At 53.5% G+C, this 25,809-nt stretch overlaps 1 protein-coding gene across 4 annotated transcripts in view; it reads right to left on the bottom strand.

Annotated features, from left to right (window-relative positions):
- Positions 1-8,557: 8,557 nt before the first annotated feature.
- The window catches only part of ZFHX3 (zinc finger homeobox 3), a 545,789-nt gene continuing 528,537 nt past the window's right edge, over positions 8,558-25,809 (bottom strand). For all 4 annotated transcript variants that reach the window (XM_042797341.1, XM_042797342.1, XM_042797343.1 and 1 more), the window contains 3 exons: positions 25,166-25,268; positions 18,314-23,794; positions 8,558-13,815 (listed from right to left, as the gene is read on the bottom strand). In XM_042797341.1, coding sequence (XP_042653275.1) covers positions 12,212-13,815; positions 18,314-23,794; positions 25,166-25,268 — 7,188 coding nt within the window. In that variant the 3' untranslated portion in view covers positions 8,558-12,211. The remainder of the gene's footprint in view (positions 13,816-18,313; positions 23,795-25,165; positions 25,269-25,809) is intronic.

The raw sequence follows: 25,809 nt of genomic DNA, 5'->3' as shown, positions 1-25,809 counted from the left end.
CCTTTGGAAAATAATTACAGCACAGAGGCCGATCCTGTTAGATTAAGACAAATTAAGAATCTAATATATAGGTTTGCTGTCAGGTTCTCAGGGTCAGGGGTCGATACAGTATATTGCAGTGAGGCTATAGGTTACCCCTGCCCCAATATTTTATCATAATAAACCAAATGGGGATGAAACACCCAGCAGTAGCCCATAAATCTATTAGCAGTGAACTGTCAATGTCCCATATACCAGGGTAATTTGTTAATTCAGAGCTGGGTCTCTTTTTTCACTAGACCTTGTAAACTCCTTTCTGAAACATCAATAAACCATCTGCTTTGACTTGTTAATCAAACGACTTTATTCAGTCCAAAGCAATTTTTTCCTAATAAAAACAGAGTATTTATCTCCATGGCTATAAAAGAGGATTGTTTTCAACTGTTCACTTATAGTTAAGAAGCACATTTAGTTTGGATTGATTTCCAATGCTTCGGTCATATCTTGTCACTTCCTATTTCTTACACACAGCATCTCAGTTTAGCTCCTTAGCAGGGAAAGCACAACCTGACCCAGTGCTGGGAGTGGTACTGGGGGAGCGGCAGCCAGCAGCAAAAAAGGTCACGAAAATCAAACTTCAAAGAGCGAGACACGTCCCCTCTGGCTCTCAGGCGGCTCCCAGCTTTCTCCCAGGCTTTAAGCAGACGTCCCTGCAGCTGCACCCTCTGCTCGGTCCCTGGGCAGTGACAGCCCCAACCTCCTCCCCAGCCAGCCCAGGACTTTACCTGGGATGGCCTCCCCAGGCTGCCCCCGCTCCCTCTCTGCAGGTCTCGCCAATGCTCCAAACCCGAGGCCCGAGCCCCCGGCTGCCCCCGTCCGCGGGAGCTGCGGGCGAGCGGGACGCCGGGGCTGCCCAGCGTGGCCAGGGGCAGTGGGCATGGTGGCACGCCGCCCGTCCTTCCCGCTCTCCAAAGCTCAGGCGTGGGGGCAGGAGAAATCCATTAGGACACTCTTACTGAAGCGTGCGATTCCCTGGTGCAGCGCAGAGGGGGAGGCGACGGGCAGAGGACCTGGGGGATGCATTAGAGAAGGAAGGCATGTTTTCAGTCTGGCCGGTTGTTTTCTTTTCTCCGGCGGTACGTCACATCTGTAGCAGGAGCTGATGAGTCCAAGCAGCCCTCCGGCACCCCATGGCACAGCCAGGGCTGCTCATGCAGCCGGAGAGGGGCCAGCGCCAGCCCGGCCCCACGCCCTTCCCCTGGTTCCAACCCCTCCGGGGCACCAGCACGACACGGGCCATCCTCTGCTGCGCCCACAGGCCTCGGAGCCATTTGCAGCAGCCCCGGGGGTCCACCTGGGCGCAGGTGAAGGTGGTTCACAGGCTGGTGGCCACGACACGCAGGCGGTAGCCGGGGTCCCCCCTGGGCTTGTGCCGGGGGTGGCACAGGCAGGCGTGGCGGCCTCGTGCCCCGTCGTGCCCCCGCGGCAATGCGGGACATGGACGTCGTGGGGCTGTGCCGGGGACATGGGTGTTCCTTGGTGATGCCCATCACTCAGGCACACCACAAAGGGTTGTCCCAGGACCACCAAAACGCGTCAGTCTGGGACACAGCACCCGCCCGTGCAAAGGCACCGGGAGAGCCGCACGCAGCCCTCCCGGCGCTGCCACCACAAACCCGGTTCTTCTCCGCGGCGGCTTCGAGGAACCAGCAGGAAACCCGTTCCCCGGCCCAGTCTGATCCTAACCAGATCCTGCCCTTGTCAAGCACCTTCCGCCGCAGACTGAGGAATCCCAGATCTTCCGCCCGAAGCCTCCCTAAGAATGCCTGTTACTGAAGACAAAAGGCGGTTTCTGTGAGCCCGAGATCAGAGGAGCAGCTCCTCAGCTGGCTGCAAACCTTCCCACCCGTCGGTTCACGGTGCTCGGCAGCGCAGCGCCCTGCCGGGACACCCGCGGGACCGCCACCGAGGCGGCCGTGGCTGGCATGTCCCCGGGTCCTCGCTCGGGGCTGGCACTCGGCCGAGGGAGCTGGGCTGAGCTGCCACGGGTCAGCTCTGTCCTGCTCAGGGCCGCCCAGCCAGCGGCACCCGGGTGCCAGGCAGCGCTGCGGCAAAAGGCGCTGCTAAGGGCTGTGTCACCACCCGCGCCAGCGGCGTCCCCGCGGTGCCAGGGCCGATGGAGGCTCAGCCGCCCGCGCGGCCGTCCTGCAGCCCGCGTGAGCCCGGGGACCGTGGAGGCCACGTTCCCCACAGAGCTGCGTGGCCCTGCGCGTGCCCGGGGCCACCGGCCAGCCCCGGCACCGCACGGGCGCACAGCCCTGCTGCTCTTTGTTCCCCACCGCCACGCGGTGCTGGAGGAAGGGGACGGCAGACCCCCGGCCCCACGCCAAGGTGCCATGCGCCTGCAAGGGGTGCGGCTGCTGGAGGGTCTCTGCAGGCCAGCCCCCAGCCCTGGCAGCCCGGCGTGGCCAGCTCGCCCGCATCCCGCTGGCCACAGGGCCCGGGCTGGGGCAGGCGGCATTCCCCGGCCCCGGCAGGGCCACCCGTGTGTGCTGGGCGAGCGGGGCTCCCCGCAGCCATGCCACGGTGGCAGCTTTGCACCAGCACCACGTTCTCCCCGGGATGTACAAAGCAGGAGCCCCCCGGCCCCGTCCAGCGCACCCCGTGGGGGGGAAGGGGCAGAGAAACAAAGTCATTTATATAATGTGTCTCCCTGCTGAGCCCCTAATGGCTGGCGCTTTTGTTCTGCAGTGGCTGGCTGTCTGTGATGGGCAGGAAGCCGCAGTCTCCCTTTGTTCCACGGCCTTATTCAGCAATTTAGATCCATCATAAAAATCAAATATGCATGTTGCAATCGCCTTGCGTACAACAGCTTCAATTTTCGCCTTTCTTTAATTTGAACTCCATGGGAGAAAGAGGCAGGGCCAGGGAGCAAGGGGCAGCAGAAGAAGCGCTTTGTGTTTTTGTTCAGCGGGCTGTGAAAATAGGGAGTAATGAAAATACAGAATTTTTATCTTTGCCTCATTATTTAAAAAAAAAAAAAAAAAAGAAAAATCTTTAATAAAGCCTCCCTAGTAGAAGGATAGCCTGTGAGGGGAGCAGCCTTCAAGTCCTCCCATCCTGGGGACGACAGGCTCAGCAGGGCTGGGGGATGAGGGACAGCCCCGCGGGCTGCGGCACCATGGCAGGGGCCGGTGACAGAGCTGGCAGCTGCCTGCTGCCACAACACACGCGCCCCAGTTGACGAGCCACGGCTCTCCGCTCGCGGACATGCTTTATCCTTCCAGAACGTCAAGGTGCTCTTCTGCTGCTGAATGCTAACACATACCCTTACAAATTTTGCCAGCACCTCCCGGCACCACTTCCCCGGGGGCTGGTGCGCGCAGCCCCGCGGTGCCGGCAGGGCCAGCCGTGTGCTGAGCCGCTCTCCCGGCCCATCTGCCTCGACTCGCGTGGTCCGGGTGGTCCGGGTGGAACCCGCGCCGAGGACCTCCCGGTGCCCCTGCGGCCGTGGGAAAACTCGCAGCCGGACTGCCGCGGGACCCTGCTCGCGGTGCCGCTGGAAAGCTGGAGGAGCCCAGAGAAGCTGGAGGGGCACGTGGAGGGACGTGCAGGGCTGGGCTGTGACGTTTGTGCCACCAGCCCCGCGCACAGCCGTGATCCCGCCATGCAGGGCCCGTGTGCCCCCGTCCCACACGCAGGTCCCATCCCAGCTGCGCTGGGGCCGTGCCCTGGGAGCCCCGCGGCAGGACGTGGGCCGGCGAGGGGGCACACAGCCACAACCCCCCCTGCTAGCACCGACGGCGCAGAGCAAACGCCCACCCCTGGCTCTGGCGCTCGGCTCCGGGCCGGCACTGCCGGGCACGGGGGGGCCATGGTGTGTGTCCCGGTTGCTTGTCCAGGAGCCCCGTTTGCTGTGACAGGGCTCCGGGCGCAGCAGGGGACGGACGAGTCCCTGCAGTGTCAGTGAGCCCCGAGCGTGGCAGCCAAGTGCACGGCCCCCCACCCTCGCACAGACCCCCCCACCTTGCACAGACCCCCTGCCCCGACACATTGAACCCGCCTTGGCACAAAGCACCATTGCAGGATTCCTTCCAGAAGCTGCTGCACACCCAGTGCTGAATGCCAGCCCTGCACAGCCCTGCAAGGGTGGGGCCGCTGACCCCCGGCCAGCACCCGCATCCCCCCAGTACCAGGTGACCCCCGTGCCCACTGCTGTTGGGGGCCTGGGGTGCCCTGGGGGAAGGCACTCATCCCTGGGCCCTCCCTCGCCACGGGCGCACAGGGGGTCCCCTCCCAGCTGCAGGGCCAAGGGCCAGGTGGTGAAGCTGGTCACATCCCGTGCCCTTGTCCCCCGCCGCGTGCACTGATCAAAGGCGCTGCTGGAGCAGGAGGGATACAGCTTCACATAATGGAAACGGAATTTCTGCTTAAAAAAGAAAAGGCGCCGCTTTGCCAAAACGCTCAGCATTCCACGCACACATTAACCTGATTACGGGAGGAAGGGGGGGCTTTTCCTTGTCTCTGCCCTGCTATTAATTTTCTGTCAATTCTGATTTGGCTTTAACCTCCCTCCAACCCCTGGTGTGCCTGCCTCGCCCGTGCCGGGGCGTCAGGAGGTGCCCGGGACCTGCCCAGGGGTGCCGTGGCCGCAGCAGGGTTTACCCCTGCTCTGACCTGCTTTCTGCAGACCCACCACCTCCGGAGACGTGAGCACACCGGACGGTGTTCCCAGAAACCTGGGGGGAAGCAGCTGGGAACACCCTCCCCTGGAAACCCACCTGCCCCAGGTGTGCAGGGCCCTACAAAACGGGACACACAGATCAAACCAGCAAAAGTTCAGAAGACACCAGCGTGCCCCGAGGCCATGCCTTAAACCCACGCACGCTCCGGCCCATCCTTCCACCCCTGCTCCGCTCCCTGCACGGCGGTGGGCTGGCCGGGGAGCAGCGAGACCCCTGGTGACCCCCAGCCCCTCATCCCCGGGGGGCAGCGCTGGCGGCTCGAGGAGGCTGGAAGCACCAGGGTGGGAGGGTGTGGGTGCCGGGTGTGTGCACGTGTGTGTGTGTGTGTGTGTGTGTGCGTGCGTGCCCGGCACTGCCAGCAGCGGTTTGGTAGAGAATCCCCTCCCCCATGCTGAGAAAAGGCCCTTTTTCGCTGTGACAATTCAATATAATTGAAAGTTTGCTTAGGAAAGAGAGTCTTTTTAACTGAACATGCTCACAGCTGAATCGATATGAATTATACGGCACAGAAGATGCCTAGGGTATTAAAACATTAATTAAGTAACATCATGCTACCATCTAACCAACAGCACAGTACCATTTATAGGTACCGCTATCTGTTCTCCGGGGCACTGTGTGAAGTCTCTCTTCCATCACCGCGGAGGCGGCGGGAGAGCCGGAGCTCGGCCGGCCGCAGCTCCTCCGCAGCCGGGGCGGGAGCCTCCCCCGGCCGGCCGGGCAGGCTGGTGGGCACGGCCGGGCGCCCCAGCCCCGTGGTCCCGCGGGGTGTGGGGAGGGACCCCCCTGGCACAGGGCTTTTGTCGGTCATTTTGGCGGTGCCACCGACCTGCTGCCACCTGCACCGCGCCGGGGGACAGCGAGGTCCCGCCGGGTCCCGCCGGGGGACGAGCCGCCGGAGCCAGGCCCGCAGCCCCCCGAGGAGCCGCGGCCTCGACCGCGCACGGTGCCCGCGCCTCGGCGGGGCCGGCGGAGGCGGTGCCCACGCTGCTGTAGTTGGATTAGCTCCCCACGTCAGCCTGGGGAACTAATGCACCGATTCTGCAATATACCAAAATAGAAAGTCATTGGAGTGAAATCAGTGTCTTTACCACATCCCCTCTGGCAGAGCGTTAATTAAAATGACTCTCTAGTGCTTTAGATCATCAGGTGTACATTGTTAACGAGCTTGGAGGAGAGAATGGGCTCCACATTTGTAGTTTAAGCACTGATGGAGTTAACCCTTCACCAGTGCTGGCACAGCCTGAGCCTGGTGGCAGTTTCTCAGCGCATCCGTCTGCATTAGAGAAGTCGGCTCTCTTAGCAGACTTCAGATGTCATTTAGCAAAGGTGTTAACGCGGGACCCTGCTCCGCTCAGCAGAGACCTGGCTGCAGCCGCGACGTGGCTGCAGCCGCTGCTCTCGGGAGGGGGGTCAGTGCCGGGTCCACGCTCCCCGTGGGCTGCTGCGGCCACGGGGGCTGCGGGACCGGCTGCCCCCTGGCCCAAGCTTGCCCGGTGCTGCAGCACATCTCCTGCGTCAAAACAGGGCACGGCAGAGCGGTGTCCCGCAGCGCACAGCGAAGCTGGTCTCACTGGAAGTTGGCGGCTGGCAAGGTTTTGGGGTTTCTTTTGGCCTTGTTCGAGTCCCAGCGATCTGCCACTCCTTGCCCCAGACACTTTTACAAACGCAGCTCTTCTGTCACTTGGTAACACTGAAAATGACCTTGATGCCTCACCTGGAAGCCAGCGCCCGTGCCCGGATCGCCTCTGCTGCGCTCCCGGGTGGCATCCCCTGGGGAGGATCCGGCTGGGGACGGCGAGGGGACCAGCAGCGCCTCCTCCCTCGGTGTGAGCACGCGCCGGGCGTCCCGTGGCACCGCGACGCGGGGGCCACCCGGGCCACCTCCCCGGGGCAGCCGGCCACGGCCCCCGCTCCCTCAGCAGCAACGCACGGGCGGCCCCGGGGGCAGCGGCACCTCCCGCCGGGAACTCCCCTCCAGATCCATCAGCAAGGCTGTTGTCTGCAGTGGACACCCGATCACCACTCTGCTTTTATAAATCTGTGTTTTTTGGCCTGCAAGAGTGTACCAGTAAGAGCTAAATATCTCCCACGTTTTTAGGCGATGGCGATGAAAGGTTATTAAAAAATCACTCCCCATCTCCTCTTACCAGAATCACAGCATGGAAAAACCTTTTTATTTCTGTCAGAGGTTTGCACAATTTCCGTTGATGCACTGCCCTGAACAGAGAGGCTCTTGCAGAGGTTTTTAGTTTGCAGCTCGTGCGGCTACTAGAAGCCATTTACACCTTTCTGAGCGTTAGAGAGGTGCTTTCTCAAGCGTAGCTGTTTTAAACTGGAATTCAACCCCGGAATAAATAGGAACGTTACATAACAAACGTACAAAACTGCAGGTCTATGAACAACAGTGAAGTCATTAACGCAGCGCAGTGCAAACACCAGTGGAAGGGTCAGGCTGGTGGCTCCATTACTGCCGCAGTCCTGTCTGCTTGTGGAAAATGCAGAATGGATTTCTCCCACTAAACCCCCCACCCGAACAGCCAAGAGTCAATCCGGATCTCCACGTGCTCAGGCTCACGCCAGAGTTGCAGCGCCTGACAGGAGCGGAGCGGGCAGCGGGTCCCCCCGCCCGGGGCTGCGTACTGGGGCCACGGCCTGGCTCGCTCGGTTCGTTTGCATCGTGGCACCACGAGTCATCGGGGGCTCAGCAATTTTGACCCGATTTATTTCATAATTCATGTATTTTTGGAGCCTGGATCAGTACAAGTGTTGGTTCTTCTTTTTTTTTTTTTTTTTTTTTGTTGCTTTTTTTCTCATGAAGGTGCATCGGCAACCTGATTATCCAACTTGCTGGCTCGCAAGTGAATGTCCTGACCCGATTAACTGAAGAACGCTCCCGTGCCCTTGCTGGCTGCAAGATTTCCTCCCCGCGGCCTCTGCTCTGGCCGGAGGCTGCTGCGGAGCCCAGGCCTCTGCTCCCCGGGGAGGGGGAGGCAGCCCCGCAGCGCCCCAGGACGCCCGCACCGCACCGACGGCTCATCCCACCTGCAGCGTTGGGTTGCGTTGGCTTTTTATGTTTTGTTTTGGTTTTTTTTTTTTTTTAAAATTATTCATTGCTGCAGTTATAAATCAGAGATGAACGGTAGCCCCTGGGGCTCTCTTTTGGATGTGGTCCTTATTAATGAATTTTGAGCATTTTCTGCTGCAAGGCGCAATTTTTGGTAAGAGAACCGTGTATTTAACACTCAGCAGTTCATCAAGTTTTCCTCCCTGCTCAAGAGGCACAGCGAGCGGAGGGGAGAGCAGCCGGGCAGCTACTTACCTTTCTTACCTTCGTCTCCTTTCGGTTTGATCAGTAGAAGAAAACAGATGGTGATTTTAGTTCACTTCCAGTTTACGGGTTTCAAGATGACCTCAACCCATAAAGGCGTCACGCTTTCCCTCTAACCGTTAATTACAGCGGTGTGCCCAGAATTCTTACACCATCATTTAGTAAAATTAAATGCACTTATAATGTCTTTTTCGTACACAAAGCGTCCCGAAGCCACCACACGAACCGCGCTCTTGGGCTCGTTACTTCCACTTTCGCGCTAACTCGCAGCGTCAGCCCCGGCGCCCTCGCGCTGACGGGCGCCCGCGCGCTGGGGGGGACGTGGACACGCGTGTGCACGCTGGCGGTGCACGAGGGCACGTGTGTGCGCACACGCGGCTCCACGGCAGCGCCCGCCCGCTGCGGGGGCAGAACTCGGGGGGCCGCGCCGGGCCGAGCCGCGTGGCACGCACCCACCCCAACACAGACCCTGCACCGCACAAGCGGGGACAGCGGAGACGAGAGCTTTTGCTCATTTTTTTTTTTTAATGTATCACAATGAGCAGGAAACATACGTGATGAAATATTTCCAAAGGAGTATATTCAATTACCATCTACAGTCAACTCAACTATGACAACAAAGTCTTTTGTGACAAATTTTTTAAAGTTTTGAAAGTTCCATGTGGTTTCTGTTTCTGTTAGTCTCCATGTATTTTGGTACAGTTCGAGATCAGCATTGTTACAGTAACAAAAAAAGCTAACAAGACTACATTATAGAAAAACACCAAGAACATCATTTTTGGTTTCACTTGCTCTATTTTTTGTACATTGCAAAGGCTGTTCATATCCCTCTTCACCTCATTTATGCTTTCTGTTCTACCCAAACTCGCCCCCCAAAAAATAAAAATGAAAAAAATAGTCAAAGCTTTGTGTTTCACAGTGGGCAGTATCTCAGCGCCGACAAACCAACCAACCAACCGACCAACCCAATTTCTGCTTCTATTTAAAAGTTTAATTTTTTTTTTTTTTTTTTAAAGCAAAATATATTTCCACGAAGAGCGAGTGTGCTGGCTTGTGTCAGCGCCTCCCGCGCCCCCCCCCCGCCTTTTCCCCCGGGCGCGGGCGGCCCCGACACACCCCTTACGCCTCTCTTGATTCTCAATTGTATGAAACTTTGGCCATCTTCACCGCTTAAAAAAGCTTTTTATTAAAAATAAAACAGAAACCCGCTCAATGCTAAGTTTAAAATCTGTTCCTCGTGCCCTGCCCGGCCCCGCTCCGACACCCCCCGAAAGGCGCGGGGGGTCGCAGGGGGCTCCCGCGCGCCGGCGGCCGGGCGGCTGTCGGGGTGCGGGGCCGGGGGGTCCCAGCTCCGGCCCCGGGGCTGCGAGGGGAGGAGGCAACCTCGCACTGAAAGTCTCTAGAAACATTTAGAAAAAATACAAGGAAATGAATTTATAAAACCTTTTAGTGGGTGGGAAGGAGGAGGGGGAAGAAGGAGAGAGAAATTGCACTATGACCAAGCAATATAATTAAAAAACCGAAACAAAACAAGACAAAACAACAGGATTTCCAAAAGAGACCTTGCGGAGTTTGACAGATAAAGCTAGTGTTAAATTGTTAACTTGTATCACATAGAGAATCAAAAACAAAACAAACAAAAAAATTTCTATATGATACAGACAGAGTAACATACAACAGTTAAATGGCAAAAAATATATATATATATATATTTCATAGAATTACAAACAAGATAAAATAATGGAAAACAAAAACTGTACAACTTTAGAATTTAAAAAATGTTCATCTCAAACACGGGGAGAAATACAAGAACTTTTGTTAAAAGAAAACAGTTTGTTAAAACAGCAAACGCTTTTTGTGTACTTTTTTCCGTTTTTGACACCTTATGCTACAACTGGGTACTGGTAGGAATATTAGATGGTACTCTCTTTAGTATCGTCTACTTAAAAAACAATTAAAAAAGGAATTTGCACTGTGCATTAGCCTAGTTAGAAATATGTACAACAGTTCAGGATCTAGTCTTTCATTGAACTAAAACCAAAAATCCATAAAAATAAAAGCGTCCCGCTAGAAAATGAACCCCACGTTCGTCTCTCGAACGCTCCAGTCTCTCGCGGAGTCGACGAGCGGCTTCAGCACGGGGAGGAGAAGCCCGGAGGCGGCGGGAGGAACCTGCGTTCACAGTCTTCGAAGTTCCCTTTTGAAGCAGGAGGAGGATGAAGATGACGGGGAGAAGGCTCTTGCACTTTGGGGGCAGAGGGGGCGGGGGGGCGGGGGGGCAGGAGAGCGTGTCTGTTGACATTTGGCTACGGAAGCGAAACACCAAGCACCTATTTGTCTCCAAGACCTACAGTGCGGCAGCACAGAGTTTTCCTTTCGAAGTCCGGACCGTGAGCGCCGCGCGCGGGGCTCCTGGCGCCGGCCTGCGCCCCAGAACTTGGAAAGAGAAACCTGCCTCGGTGCGCTGGGCTGCCGCTACGAGTTGTCTCTCTGCTTGCAGAAGAAGCACAGATAACAACCTGGGTACTTTTTTTATTCTTTATTTAAACTTAGACTTGTTTGTTTAAATCAGAAACAAATTCTCAAGTAAAAAGAATCCTTTTTGCTCATTCTGCACCAGTGGTGAAAGGGTATGTCTTTGGATTTTATTTAAAGCATGAACTTTCTTTAGAGAAAAAAAAAATGTAACAAAAACTTTTTTTAAAGGAAGGAACAGAGTGCAGCCTAATTACACAAACAGAAACAAATGCTTGTAGTTTAGGAACAGAGTCTTTGAAGCATTTACAAAATGAGGAAAAGAAGAGGGGAAGAAGGAAAAAAAGAAAAAAAAAGAAAAGAAAAAAAATGGAAAATAAGAAAGAGATAAGTGCACAAGGGTAACAGACATAGGTAAATCGTATGTATACGCCTTAAAAAGTTTCAAACCCCCAACAAAAAATATTCTGCAAGGGATCCTACTGACCCCCCAAAACCCTTTGAACTTCTTTCTTTAGTTTTTATAAAATAATTATGCAACCACCCTCTAAGAAATGAAGGTAGCGACCATAAGTGGAAGATTACAGGATGGGGGAATGGGGAGTAAAGGTACAAAGGGGAGAAAAGCTTAGGCGAGTCAATGGATTGCAATCTATCTGGCTAGGAATGAACAAGACAACATCAAATGAGAAGCCGTCAGCTGGACCATACAAAAGCTAAATGTACACAAAAGGGTTTTTTCTTTTAAATCTACCATACTGCTTCAGTTCATTTCCAATGCAACAATCTACTCAACACCAAAAATGGTCATATCTATCATAAATACAGAAAGTCAGTTGTTTTAAAACTTATTTTTTTAAGCTCCGAGTCCTCAACACTCTTTGTGTGGGTTTTTTTTTTTTTTTTTTTCTGAAAAGTGGGAGTGCTTAACTTTTCCCCTTGAAATTGGCTTCAGCAGAAAAGCTACCCTTAAAATCCCCGAAAAGCTAAAGCAGTTCACATTGTTTTTCTCTTGAATACTTTCTGCCCATTTTAAATTAAAAAAAAAAAAAAAAAAAAAAAAAAAAAATCCTTTTCTGGAACGAAAACGAAACAAAACAAAACAAAAACCCCAAAACAAACGAAAGAAATTATATATATATATATATATATATAAAACAATGATTCTGAAAACAGAACAAAGTGTGAGCGATTGACCTGAGAATAAAAAGACATTACATTTCTTTTTTCTTTTAGCAAGCCATTGGTATCTGAATGCTAAGATAGCAAGAAATTTAAAACTGTAACAAGGTGGGCTGCTTTCCCATACAGTGCATGCCGGCCTCTGCTGTGCTATCGACGTGGGGCGTTATTGAAAAGGGGCGATATACAAGGGGCTCAAGCTCCGAAGACAGTAAGGAGGCAGCACGGGCTTTCGTCTCCCAGACCAACAGTACCTTCGAAAGGACAAATGTAACAGATTTTTTTTTTTTTTTCTTTTTTAAGTTTTATTTTATTAAAAGGAAAGGAAAAAAGAAATGTAAAACCCACCGGCATCGTTATATGGGAAAACAACCCACGCTTTTTCTTTTTTCTTTTTTCTTTTTTTGGTTAGAAGCTTTGGAATTGCAGTTAGTCTATTTTTGAAATTGGTTTGTTATTAACTTTTTTATTTAAATTCATTTTCATTGTTCATCTTCAAAGCTTACAATCTGAAGGTGTCCATTCCTACGCTAGCTAGACCACTGTCCTTAGGGCAGCCGGGGTCCCGGGGCCCCTCCGCCGGGCTCGCCGGTCCATCTGACTTTTGGCTAAGATCCGTGTCAGACTCCTCCGAATAGTCGTCTGTTGGCATCGAGGGCTGAACCCCTGAGGTGCTGCATGAACTTGAGGTAACCGTTGAAGATGAGGAGAGAGGAGGGAAAGGCGGCGGCGGCGGCTTCCCCGGCGGGGCGCGGGGGGCTGCCGGGGGCCAGGGCTTTCTGGAGGCGTGGGGGGAAGCCGGGGGGGGCCGGGGGGGCGGGGGGCTGTCGTTTGAGTGAGCGGCCGACTGCGAGGTAGATGCGGTGCTGGGGTCGGGGGGGCAGGCAGAGTGAGGTAATAGACTGGGGTGCTCTTTGGCGTTTCTTGCTGCTCTTGTGATTGTTCGGTGTTTGTGCGGGGCTGACTCGAGATGCTGACTGAGGGCTTCGTCCCCACACACCGTGCTCTCGCACGCCACGCACTGGTACGAGCCGCTGCCCTGGCCGCTGCCGGTGGGCACGTGAAGCACCATCTCTTGCAGGTTCGCCACGGACTGGCCGAAGAAGCAGAGGGACTTCAGGTGGTCTCTGGCCGCCTCCTGGTCGCCGAAGCCCGCCTGGCACTTGCGGCAGACCAGCTTGTACTGCACCTTCGGGACGATGAAGGGGTCGCAGAGGGAGTCCGCGCCCTTGCCTTCCGCTTCGGGCTCTTCTTGGGGTTTGGGCAGGAGGGGGGACACCTCGCGGGGTGCGTTCTTCTGCTCTTCTTGCTTGGGGGGTTCTTTGGCAGGGTCTTTGTCCGGGGTGGCAGCCCCCGCAGGGACGGGGGTTTGGCTTCCTTTGGGCTGCTGCGCTTTCTGCTGCTGCTGCTGCTGCTGCTGCTGCTGCTGCTGCTGCTGCTGCGCCTGCCGCTGCTGCTGCTGCTGCTGCTGCAATGCCTCCTGCAGACTCTGCTGGTATTGCTGGTACTGCTGCAGCAGGGAGCCGGGGGACAGCCCCAGCAGCGCCTGCGACAGCGCGGGGCTGTAGGGGAAGAGCCCCTCCATCCCGTACATGGGCTGCAGGTACCCGCTCTGCAGGGCGCCAGGGATCTGCGGGGCGTAGTAGGGGGAAAAGCCGGGGACGAAGTAGGGCAGGAACTGGCTCGTCAGCAAGGTGGTGGGGTCCGAATTCAGGGCGGCCTGCAGCGCCTGGAGCTGGGCGGGCTCCACCGCGTACTCCATGGCGGGCAGCGGGGCCGAGAGGGCGCCCGCCGGCGCCTCCCCCTTCTCCTTCTTGGGCCCTGGCAGGGGGTCCCCCTTCCCCTTGGGTGCCTTCTCCTTCTCTTTTGCCTTCTCGCTCTCCTTCTCCTTGCGCTGCGGCGGGGGCGGCTGCTGCGGCTGCGGCTGCGGCTGCGGGGTCGTCGCCGGCGGCTGCTGCGGGGCCACGGCCGCCGTGGCTTGTGCCGGGGTGGGCGAGCTCAGGGCGGCCGGGGGCTGCTTATTTGGTAATCCAGAGGTGGGGAGGCCAGGCGAAGGGACGCTTGTGCTGGGCAGGCCCATCAGGTTGGGTTTGGGAGAAGTTAAAGCTGCAAGAGGGAGGAGAGAGAGGTGAGGAGTCGCTCGGCACCGGGCCGGCAGAAAGCACGAGGCAGGGTGACCCCGGGACACCCCGCAACCGCCCCCGCGCCGCCGCCTCCGCTTCCTCCGGGGCCCCCGCTCCCCGCCCCGAGGGACGGGACGTGCCGCGGGGACGTGCCTCGGCACCCCCGGCAGCACCGATCGTCGTGTCTCTGCCGGGGACACCCACCAGCCGCCCGGGCCGCTCAGCATAGCTGCTGTTTCACTGACCTCCCCGAAAGGCCCGAAGGATTCGCAGCCAACGCCAGGGACAGGCACTTCTCCTACCTCTGCACCAACGGGTCCTTTGGCCAAAGGACTCCCGCAGAAGAAGAAAAGTGCTGTGCCAAACGGCGGCAACGCTAGATCCTGTCAGTCTCGTTAAAATCTCCACAGATACGAAAGCCTTGGTCATGGCAACTGAAGAGGACTCAACAGGCTAAATCTACGAATCTACATTATTTTTCCTTATTAGGCTGATGTTCATGAAGCCACAAACCCCCGATGCAGTCCCTTCCTTCCTTCCAACGCAAGAGGCTTGGGTGCACAGCTTCTGAGTAATTTCAGAGTCTGTGCGGTATTCAGACATCCCCCCAGGGCATGAACATCATGTTTTGGGTGGGATTAAGAACAGCGTGATGCTTCCTCACAAAGGAGATGGATTAATGGTGGAATGTGAAGTCTGCCTGCCTTCCCAACAGCAGGAATAGCCAGTAACAACACAGGTCCCTGGTGCCGATTTCTACTCTTATAGCTGGTAGTTGTTGGGGGCAAGAGGAGCAAGGCTCCTGGAGTCACACCCATTAGTCACATCCTCTGCAGTTGGTGAACGTGCTCCTAAAAAGGAGTATTTTGCTTGGCGAGTCCCTCAATGCCATTCGGAGAAAATAAAAATGAAGCAAAGCTCTAATGTTCTGCCGGTGCAGCCCCATATGCTCTGTGGCTCCGGAGCCAGGAACCAGCTGCAGGATCCACCCCTGCCACAAAACCGCTTGACGATTTCTAACCCTTCACTGACAAAGCCCGAGTCCTCGCAGCCGCGACGGTAACTGCTCCGAGCTGGGCTGAGTACGGGCAGTCGCGGGACTAGGAATCAGCCATGAAGGCACGGTAACTTTTATTTAGGTTGCACCTCTTCTGTCATACACCCAGTGGGAGAGAAGAAACTGCCCCTTTGGGGGAAGATTTGGGCACGGTGGCAGCTTGAAGTCTTTTCGAAGGGGAAGCGTGCCAGCAGGGCAAGGGCTGTGCAGAGGGCAGGCGGTGATTCCGGGCAGGGAAATCCAGCTGCCGTGGGGCTCCTGCGCCTCGCGAAGGCAGTGTGAGAGGGACCCAAACACAGCTGGGGGCTGGGGCCAACAGCTCGCTCTGAGCTGCAGCTGCCCCATTTATCCTCGTGAGGTCCTAAATCATCGTCATCGGTCCGGAGGTGCAAGTGTGGGCACCCTCAACCATCGCACCCCGCCGCCAGCAGGCAGCCCGACCGCCGGAGCAGACGGCAGGACCTGGAGCCAAAAGGAGCTGAGCACTCTCGAACCCCGGCGAACTCCACCCTGGAATAAGGAGCTCGTTTGTCTACGGCTTCCATCCTCCGTGCCTGTGCTGGCCTCCCCAGCGGGGGGCCCCCACAGAGCCACTGTGGTCGCAGGGCTGGCCCGGCCAAGCGCCGGCAGAGCTCGGCGATGGATGATGCAAAACCCTTCTGAAACCTGCACCTGCTGCTGAGGCGGTATCGAGACAACAGGGATTTGTGAAGGTATGAAGTGTATGAAGTGAGCCTCCACACAGCAGCCTTATATATTTCAGATAAGGGCGTATTATGGATGGATGCCATTGAAACTGATGTCCCCTAGTTGAACAGTCCCTGAGAGGTTCAAGCGCAGGAGCAGCGGCTAATTCATAACATTCCTGGATGCACAGCCTTATCTGCTTCGACAGGCTCTGAGCTGCGATGGCCTGACCTTTGGAGCTTTATCTAAAGGCCACAAATAGTCTGTTTGACTTTCTAAATAGCTTAGTCCTGTCTAGGCAGTCACTGATTGCCTTTAACATTCATTGTACGTAGCCCCTTCTCCCCAGGACACATACTGGTCTTTGGAGAAAAATAAAAGCAACAATATAGATTGAAGTGCAAAATAGTAATTTTAGATCTTGTTATAAATTTGGGGCACTAAGTAAATGGCACAGAGCTATCTGAGATAGGCTGGCAGTGTAATTTGCCAAAGAGATCCTCTTGGCCTAGGTCTGGCCTCTGAAATGAGATCTTCGATAAGAACGGAAGTATTGCATGAAAAAGTCCTGGCATGCAAAGATGCCTTTCAGGCATGTAGCTAGGACTAGATTCAAGGAGCAGGAATGGGCAGCAGCCCTGAACAGAAGAATTTCTAACAGCAACTGTTTTTAAAAATGGTTTAATTACAATAACATATCCTACAACTATAGTCAAGAACAATTTTACTTTTGCTTTAGGGGCTGCGGGAAGATTTCTGTAACTACACAAAAAAGCCTCGCAGAGGCCCTAACTCTCAGCAGAAAGCTTTTCCAGATTCCAGAAAAACTTAATCCCGTCTTTTCTGCTCTCAGCTAGGACCTTCTGACATGGACATCAGCAACCATGCTACAAGGTAATGCCCTCTGCTTCTCTCGTGGAAAAAGGGATCTTGACTCCAAGAAAGCGGATCATCTTTGGAACGGCCAGAAGCCAACAAATACAGTGAGATTTAACTCTTTTTCATCTGTAAACAGAAGGTATTTCAGAGATGGGCAGAAATGGAGAAAAAGGGGAACACAACCACTTCCAAGGGGAGAGAGAGATGCCTGTTTTGAGTCATGGGTCGCTAGTGCTCTCTTTAGGGTGTTCATACTCAGTGTCACTGCAACTACACACAAACTTCAGGCACTAGTGACGTGATTTACAGGGAGCAGCTCTGCAGCTAGGTGAATGTCAGATGAGCTGTTCAAGTTCCACACAGCTGCTCACACCAGCTACTACCCTTTTGTCTAAGGCTTTGATTTGCTTATCTGAAGATTTACCTCCTGGATGATAAAAGAAGACGGCAATCTTATTAACATGACACAACCATGTTACCCGGAAGCATCTGCACTGAGTTTTTCAATCTGTTGAAGAAGGAACTTCAGAGTCAGACTGCTCAAAAAAAGCATCAAAAAGTCTTTTTGGAGACTGCTAGAACTGATCAAGAAGCCAGGAAGATGCTCAGATCCTATTTAGGCTTCACACCATAGATTGTAACTTACCATTAGCCAATTAGTTCAGTGCAATCAGAGAAAGTTATTGTTTCTGGACACCATCTAATAGCAATAGACATGTATTGCTGCAGTGTAGAAAACAAAGGTGCACAGTGGCATACGGTGTGACCATACCAGGCATCGCGGTGTCACGGGCTTTCCAGCCCAAGACAGGCTCAGCCTGTTGCCAAGACAAGACACTGGAATCAGTTCTGGGGACATCTCTGTACACGTAGAGTGGCCCTGGTGAGAGCCAACTCGAAGAGGGATCATCAGAATTAAACAGAGAAGTCTGTCAAGTGAAAGCAAGTCTAGAAAACATCAACTGCTTTGTCATGAGTGGCAATTCTGACACAGGCTTGGCTCTGGGATGCCACGGATGTAGCAGGGCTGAAATAAGGCCCTTGGATCAAGATTTCTATGTCACTGCTAGTCTACCGACTAGTGTTGTCCACTGCCAGTGTTTGCTACATGTCTTAAACTTTCCACCCCTCCACCAGTACAAGGGAAAGGAGCATCCTCAAAAACCAAAGTCCAATATCTGGGATTAGGCCACTGAAAGGACCGTGCCAGATTTCATTTTTATGTTGTATTGTTAAGAAAAATCTTACTGAAATACAAAGTAGATTCGTCCCATGACTACACTGTTGACTGTTGAGAAGGTACTTTCAGGTCGTGCCTAGCCATTACTCGAAAACCAATCCACAGCTGCATTGGGACTTGTCCTGGAGGCCACTATAAGGACGTTACCTACAGATGCTCCAGGTTTCTGTCATCAGTGCTACCATGCACATCACACTTTTCCCTAGAGGTAGTTCGTAATTAATTAAAATTTGGGATGGCACTACATAAACCAAATTTAATAACAAAAGGAAAGGTATAATGAACAATGCATTCAGCACATTAGTCCTTTTCCTGTTCCGTTTGATAAATCCTCTATTTTGCATTTCCTTGAAAGTGCTTCAGAATTTTTAGTCTGTGCTAACAAAACAAGAGATACGCAGCATGTCTAGATCTTGCTCTATTTTCAGACTTTGCTAGAAAACCCAAGTTCAGGAATTAAAGATAAAGTATGTATTGCTTATTTGCTGTCACGTAAACATGCTCAACCATAGCGCTGGGTATCCTATCATCAGTCATTCTCAAGGGAGCATCCGCTTGTGCTAAAGATGCATCAAGTTAAGCTGTGTCTCTGAGTAGTGTGATAATATCCATACCCACCTGTGTTGGATGGAGTGAAGCCTGGTAAGGATGGGCTGTTGAGGCCTGGGAGCAAGACTGGAGGGATGCCCTGTAGTGCTGGGTATGCAGCAGGAAGGTTAAGAGCTTGCAGAGGGGTGTTATCAAACATGCCCTGCTGCTGAGCTGCCAGACCAAGAACCTCATTGGCTTTTTTGATCCGGTCCAGCTCCTGCTGAGCCATCAACTGACGTACAGTAGCTGGGTCAAAATACTCCTTTTCCTTATCCAACTGGCTTCCAATGGTTTCTTTAACTTTGGAGATATGCTGTTGAGAGAAGATATGGTCACGTACAGACAGCCGAGCGCTGTACTTGATGCCACACAAAGTGCACTCTGTTTTGGGTCCCTCGTAACTTGTTTGGTTTATACCAAAATGCTTGGCCATGCTGAGTTTGGACTTCTTCTCCTTTGCCCTAGCATTCTGGAACCAGACCTGAACAACTCTCTTTGGCAGTCCAATGTCATTGCCCAGGACCTCACACTCCAGCATGGTAGGTGTCCTGTAGTCATTAAAGCATGACTTAAGAACTTTTAGCTGGAGATTAGTCATCTGAGTGCGAAAGCGTTTCTGTCCGGGCCGATCCCCGCTCTCTCCAGACTTGCTGGCTGAACCACTTGCACCAGGGCTGGGTGAGCAGGGGTCTGCAAGGCTGGATGTTTCACTATAGTCCACAGTACCTTCGTTATCGTACTCTTTGCTGTAAAAGCTGGGAGCTGGGCTGACCAGGCCAGAAGACAGCCGATCTTCGTATTCAGACATTGCTATCATGGCAGCTTTTGTCAGACCTTCACTGGGTCCCGATGCTGATTTGGTTTCGGTTGCAATCCCTGTTGCACTGTCGTTGTCTGCGTTCCCTTCGTCTCCTGTTGTAGTGTCTGTAATTGCGGTGTTGACGGAAGAGCAGTCATCGTTGTCCAGCTTTGTTTGGTCAAAGCTCAGATTGACCGAGGACATGGAGGGACTCTCGAAGTCTTCTATCCCTTCCACCTTAATGGAGGATGGACTCAGCAGAGTTCGAGGTGACAGTTCCATGCTCTTGTTCACTGGGGAGAGAGGAACAGTCTGTCCGTCACTGCTAGTCGGTGGCATGTGGGAGAAGCTTGCTCCATCAAAGATGTCTCCCTTCATTTGGAGTCCCCCATCACAATCTAAGAGCATCGCAGACAACGTCAAGTTGTATCCAGCTCTCTTGGCCTCATGCCAGTGACGGGATCGGATGTGAGCTTCGAGAGCTGTCTTTGCTTTAAAGAGAGCTCGGCAGAAGGGACACCGTCTGTGGGCTTGGGCAGGCCCCACAGCTCTGAACTGCCCCTTCCTTTCCCGTGCACGGGTGTTCTGAAACCAAACTTGCACCACGCGCTTCTTCAAGCCCACTTCATGTGCAATGTGATCCAACATTTTCCGTGTTGGGTTGGAGTCGAGCAAGTATTTCTGATAAAGAATTTCCAGCTGCTCTGGGGTAATGGTTGTCCTTAGACGTTTATCCCTTTGTGGTTCTTCTCCTCCAGTCCCGCTGTCATTTTCTCCAGGGCTTGCACTGGCCTTTTCCTCCAGCTTTCTCTTCAGTGTGTTCATTGTGGATGTTGGAGTTGATGGTGAAGTGGCTGAGCTTGCTGGAATCTGTGGTAATGTTCCAGACAGCAGCTGGCTCGCAAGTAGTGGATTACTGGGATCAAAAAGCATGAAGGGCATATCCAGCGTTCTGTCCAGGAATGGAGGGTGGATAAACTGGTTCTGTGCACTCAGAAAATGAAGCTGCTGATGCTCCTGCCAATGCTCAAAGGAAGGAAATGCCAGCTTACACTGGTCACACTGGTATGGGATTAGCTGAGGAGGTAGGTTTGCCAGCTGTTGAGGGGTGGATGTGTGAATGGGTTTGAGGGAGAGATGTGAGAGCTGCGATGGACTCGGGCTTGACTGTGACAAGGAGCACTGAGGGGGCTGAGGAGGTGGAGGTGGCTGTTGCAATGAGGAGGGGGAGGATAACTGTGAAATCTTTTGGTGTGCTGAACTTGACTTTTGTTCTCCTTGGTCCTGTTGCTGCTGAGACTCTTGCTTTGGTTGCACTTGCTTCTCTTGAGTTTGGTTTTGCTGTGTACTTGGAGGTTCAGGCTGCTTTGGTTTCTCTTCTGTAGCTTCTACTTTCGAACTATAGGTGGAGGAGTCGTCTGCCTCTGCTGTGAGCTGCAGAAAAGCTGAGGAGGTTGCATTGGCTGAAGACGTAGGTGTGCTGTAAGCTTGAGAGGGCATTGGCGTGCTGCAGGAGGAACTGGTCGGAGTCAAGAGCTCCATTGCATCCATAGAGTCTTCATTCTGGCTATCATCCTGTCCATCCTCATCCTCATCTTTGTAACAAAGCTTTTTCTGGTGTTTAATGAGATCAAAAATGCGCTGAAAGACTAGACTGCACTTTTTGCATTGGTAGTTCAAGTTGCTTGTTCTAATATACCTGTCATTTGTAAGCTCCCGTCGTTCCCCGTCTTTGCCCTCTCCCTGATTCTCATAGTTTTTCCTAGCTTTTTGACGGGCATTCTGGAACCACACCACTATAACACGTGTTGGGAGGTTCAGCAAGTTAGAAAGCTGCTCAAATTCATCATCCTTTGGATAAGCATTGGCATCAAAGAAGTCCTGCAGGACTCGGAGTTGGTAGTCAGTAAAGCGTGTCCGGGAGGACCGCTTGCTTCCCCAGTACTCCTGCTTTTGAGGTTCTGGAGAAGGAGGCCGTGAGTCTATCTTCAGTTCTTCCAGGCTGGTAATGGGAGGATTACTGAAGTTGTATGGGGAATCCTTGTTGCGCTGGCGTTCCTTGAAAAGAGTGTTTCTGAACCAGTGCTTGATCACTTTCTGGGGTAATCCAGATTTGTCCGCCATCTCTTTGATCTGTTCCTCACTCGGGGAATTGTTAATATCAAAATACTGGCGGAGGACTCTGAGTTGGTCGTCGGTGATCCGCGTCCGTGGCCTCTTGTTCTGCTGCTGCTGGAGAAGGCTAGGGTTGAGCTGGTGCTGGTACAACTGGGCCAAGTCGGCAGGCAGAGGGTCTACGGGTCCCAGCTGGGGTGGCAGCTGAGCAGGTAACGTTTGTAGTGGCATGGTTTGCATCATCAGTGGTGAAAAGATGGGGAGCTCCATTGGCATGGAGAGCTGGGTGAGTGGCACAGACGGCTGGGCTGGTGCGATCGTAGGAGAGGTAATTGGTGGGGCAGAAGTAGGAATGGTGGGAGTAGAAGCTGGCTGAGGAGGTGCTGGAGGGAGTGGAGGTGGGGGCGGTGGAGGTGGCGGCGGTGGCTCTGGGGTCTGAGGCCGTAGCGGGTACAGTTTGTCATAGTGTTCTCTGTACTGTTTGGCAAATCTCTCTAACTGCTTAAAGGGAAAGTAATGTTGGTGAACGTGCTCTTGGTGGCTCTTCAGGATGAGGATGTTTGAAAAGAACTTGCCGCATGTATCACACTCAAGCTTTTCCAAGTTCTCACCTTGCTCTGTCTTCCCATTTTTCTTCTGCACCTTCTGCTTGTTCTCGTTATACTGAATGACAAGCTCAAAGCCAAAGTTTTCCAGCAAGGCTTTTGTGGCGTTCCCTCTTGCATCCGAGGCAATACGTGGAGGCAGTAAGGAGGGCTCCGACGTACTGCCTGGCACAAAGTCCTTCTTCTCTTTGGGCTTTAAGTTATCAGGCAGAGACTCCTTAGATGCCACGTTGTTGTCTCCTCTCTCTGCACTTTCCCGTGGGGTTTCTTTTTCTTTCTCCTTCACTGCGGATTTATTCTTCTTCTCAGGGTGCTGGCTCTGCTGTATAAGGACGGAGTGAGGCTGTGACAAGGACAGTTGACCTTGCTGCTGCTGTAAGAGCTGTGGATGGCTCTGCTGAGGGAGCTGAACTTGAGCCTTCAGGTCCTCCAGCAAACTTGGACCTGTCCCAGTCAGTGTCAGCGCACCGCTGGTGACAGGCAAACTAACTTCTGGATTGAGCTGGAACTCAGCACTGGGGATGTAGAAAGGGAACAAAAGATGCTGCTGTTGCTGAAGCTGCAGAAGGGTCTCGGTGGTCATCGGGAAGTGCGGCAAAAGTGCTGGGTTGAACAGCTGGGACTGCAGGAGAGCGGCTTGCTGCTGCAGCTCTTGCTGCAGATGGGCCTGGACTTGGGCCTGGGCCTGTGCCAAGGTTTGAGCTTGCTGCTGCTGCTGCTGCTGCTGCTGCTGCTGCTGCTGCTGCTGCTGTTGCTGCTGCTGCTGCTGCTGCTGCTGCCTGGATGCAATCATGTCCGCCAGCTTCTTTCGGTTTACCTCTTTGGGCTCTGACGGGGAGGAGATATTAGTGCTTACAGGGTTACCTAAAGGAGGAATTCCCACACCGTCGCTGGATACCTGGTTGAGCAGGCTGGGAATGGGAGCTGTGCCCGAGTTACTCGTGTTGGTGGTTGTAAAAGTATTACTGTTGCTAGCGCTCACTGGACTTGGCGTGGATGAACCCAAAGAGAGACTGCTGCTGCTGCTGTTGCCAGCTCCGTTGCTGCTGCCGCTGCCCCCGGCCGCCTCCAGCTTGGCAGCGCGAGCCTTGGTTTGGTGCAGGACAGACCTCATGTGGATCTCCAAGGTTGAGCTCTGACTGTAGGCCACGTTGCAGGTGTTACACTTAAAAGGTTTGTTGTCTGGGCTGCTGGTAGGTTCGGGCTGCCCAGTAGCAGACTCTTGGAGGGCTCTTTTCAGTTTATGCAGATGAGAAACTGAATTGTAATGGACCAGGAGAATGTTCTTTTGCGTGAAAGACTCCTTGCAGACTGTGCACTTGTAAGGGCGAGACGGATCTAGGAATTTCTCCATAGTGAAGTTAGGGCCCTTCCTGAAGGGTAAGGCCCTTTTTGGTTCTGAGCCAGAGTCCTCCTGCACCGACCCTGAATCACTACCTGTCGGGCTCTGCTTATCTTCCAAGTCGCTCTCCTCCTCCTTATCCTCCTCAACTATTATAGTGTGGTCTTCTGCAAGCGAAGGATCGCCCATAGCGAGGAGGTCCCCGTTGACCAAGAGGCCCCCATACAGCTGCTGAATGTCGGCCTCGCTCAGCTCCAGATGGCTGGTTTCCAGGTGCTTCTTCAGGGCCTGGAAGGTTCGGAAGCTGCGCTGGCAGAGGCAGCACATGGTGGCTGCGCGGATGACGTGGTACTGGGAGTGGAGCTGCAGCTTCTCGATGGTTTTGAACGCCAGGCTGCACTGGTTACAACGGTACTTGTAGACGTGGCGATCGGACACCGGCAGTTGAGGCCGCTTTGCATGAACTTCGTTGAAGTGTGTCTGCAGGGCGGCCGAGCTCTTGAACACCTGGTTGCAGCCCTTCTTCCAGCAGAGGAAGCCGGAGTCCTCCCTGGCAGAGCTCGGATCGGCTGGGACTGGCTTGGCATCTCCACTGTGCTCTGCACCCTCTGATGGCAAAAGACTCTTTCCCGAGTCCTCAGAGATTTCTGTGAAAAACAAATTAGAGCAAACCTGAAAATTACACCAGCACACAAGGGTGGATCAACACCCTGGTTTTGTCCCTAATATGTCTGTGGATTCTTCACTGCAAGATGATAGGTATTTCTAACATTTCTCCTCTATCTTCATTCATTTATTTTAATACCAGCCCATCACCCTCATGATGAGCCATTGCATAAACCTACACAATCTACTTTCTTGCCCGCTTTGAATATCTGGAAATTATTCACACACACACACGTTTCCTTAGAGCATTTATCGCCTTTAATTCTTCCTTTTAAGTGAAGGCCGTTCAGCCACCTGTCTGTCTTTGCTGTTTTCCTTTGATGTCCTGCCTATTTTCCAATAAGAAGGTTCATGAAACTGAATGCAGTATTTGAGCCTTGGTCCTATCAAAGCTAGAAACAACAGGAATGAAATTCAGGACCTGCTGGCAGCAGCTCAAAAAGTGCTGTTTGAGGGAGGATGGGAGAAGGAGGAACAAGCACTCAGTGCACTGCCACTTTTCCAGGGACTAAGAGCAGAGTCCTGCCAGAAGAGAGTGTGATATGGGTAGAGGCCAAAAGAGGGATCCCGCTGCCCAGGGCAGCGTTAGCCACCCTGGCTGTGCCAGTGCTGCCCCACCAGCACCACTGCCTCGGGGCTGCCTGCCTGAAAGCAAACGACGGTTGTCTTCAGTCCCAGATTCCTTACAGACCTTCCAGGAGGGCACAGAAGGAAGAGCAGCGTTGCTCCCCTGCCAGGTTTGGGATCAGACACTCCTGCCCATGCAGAACAATGTTCTTGGGATGCTCTCACGTCACAAGACAAGGCCAGGACTAAATAGCCATGGGTTTACAGCCATGCCTTCATAACACAGCATGTCAATGGAAAAGGTTGAGGAGATTTGGGCTGGATAAGGACCGCGGCAGCCCAAAGCTCCCCAGACAGTGTCTGCACTTGAGCTGTGATGACAGCAGAGGCGGCAGCACAGTCTGCAGCCAGCAGCCGCAACCTTTGGCATTTCTCTACCGATCCCTTCAGCCGTCCCCCACCTCTGCTTTTCACCGCTCGCATCTGGTCTTCTCCTTCGAGAGGCTTCAACACCGTTTCCACGTGAATTGCCACGGTGGTGAGCCGTGCTCCTCAGCTCGGAGCTGCCCTGCGCTGCCCTGCCCTGGGGCACCCGGGGCACCAGCCTGTTTGGGGCACAGAGGAAGGGGGATGGCCCAGCCGGGCCCCGTCTCTGGGGGCCTCCGGGGAGAGCCGGGCACGTGGAGCTCCCCCCCGGGCGGAGATGTCCCCAGACACAGTCCCCGACCAGGCGACGGGAGCCGGGGGAATGGTGGCACCCGTGGACCTCGTTGACCTGCACTCACCAGGCTGCTTCCCCAGCTCCTCCGCGGCGGAGTTCCCGTCTTTCTCTGGAGCGGCTGCTGGGAGAAACATGCTGCTGGGCATCATCACCTCAGGTGTTGTCACCTGGAGACCGGGAGGAAAGGATGTGGGGACAAGAAAAACACAGGAAAGTATTTTAAACATCTTCAGTGGCAAAACTAGACACCAGTATTGTGAAGCCAGAGGCGTCACTTTTCATAGCTCACTGAAGACTCATATTTATTAGACAAAGCTCACATCAGTCAGAAGTGTTTCTACAGTTACATTTTGGACATAATTAGCAGTGCACACTTGAAGAATAATCTTATTATTAATATTTTTCCTTTATGTAGAATTCAGACTTTGATCACTGACAATGTTTTGTCATGGGCTGTGAAACTTCTTGTGCAACCAATTAGGTAGATAAGTTGAAAGGCCCACCTTAAGCTGCTGAAAATATAATAAGGCCCCTAATTAAATCATACCTCGTAAAGTACACTGTAATCTTGAACTAGGGAGCATTGCAGCACTGTTTTCAAAGTGTACTGATGCAGGAAAAGGAGGGGCACGAGAAAGAAAAGTACAAATAAGGAGAGAGGTGACAAAGGAAAGGATGAATAAGGGAAGACTAAAAAGACAGCAAATT

Source organism: Tyto alba, unplaced genomic scaffold (assembly GCF_018691265.1).
Source record: "Tyto alba isolate M040663 unplaced genomic scaffold, T.alba_DEE_v4.0 Super-Scaffold_26, whole genome shotgun sequence".
NCBI lineage: Eukaryota > Metazoa > Chordata > Aves > Strigiformes > Tytonidae > Tyto > Tyto alba.
Note: the sequence above shows the minus strand (reverse complement) of the source record. Positions and strands in the feature narration are given on the sequence as shown.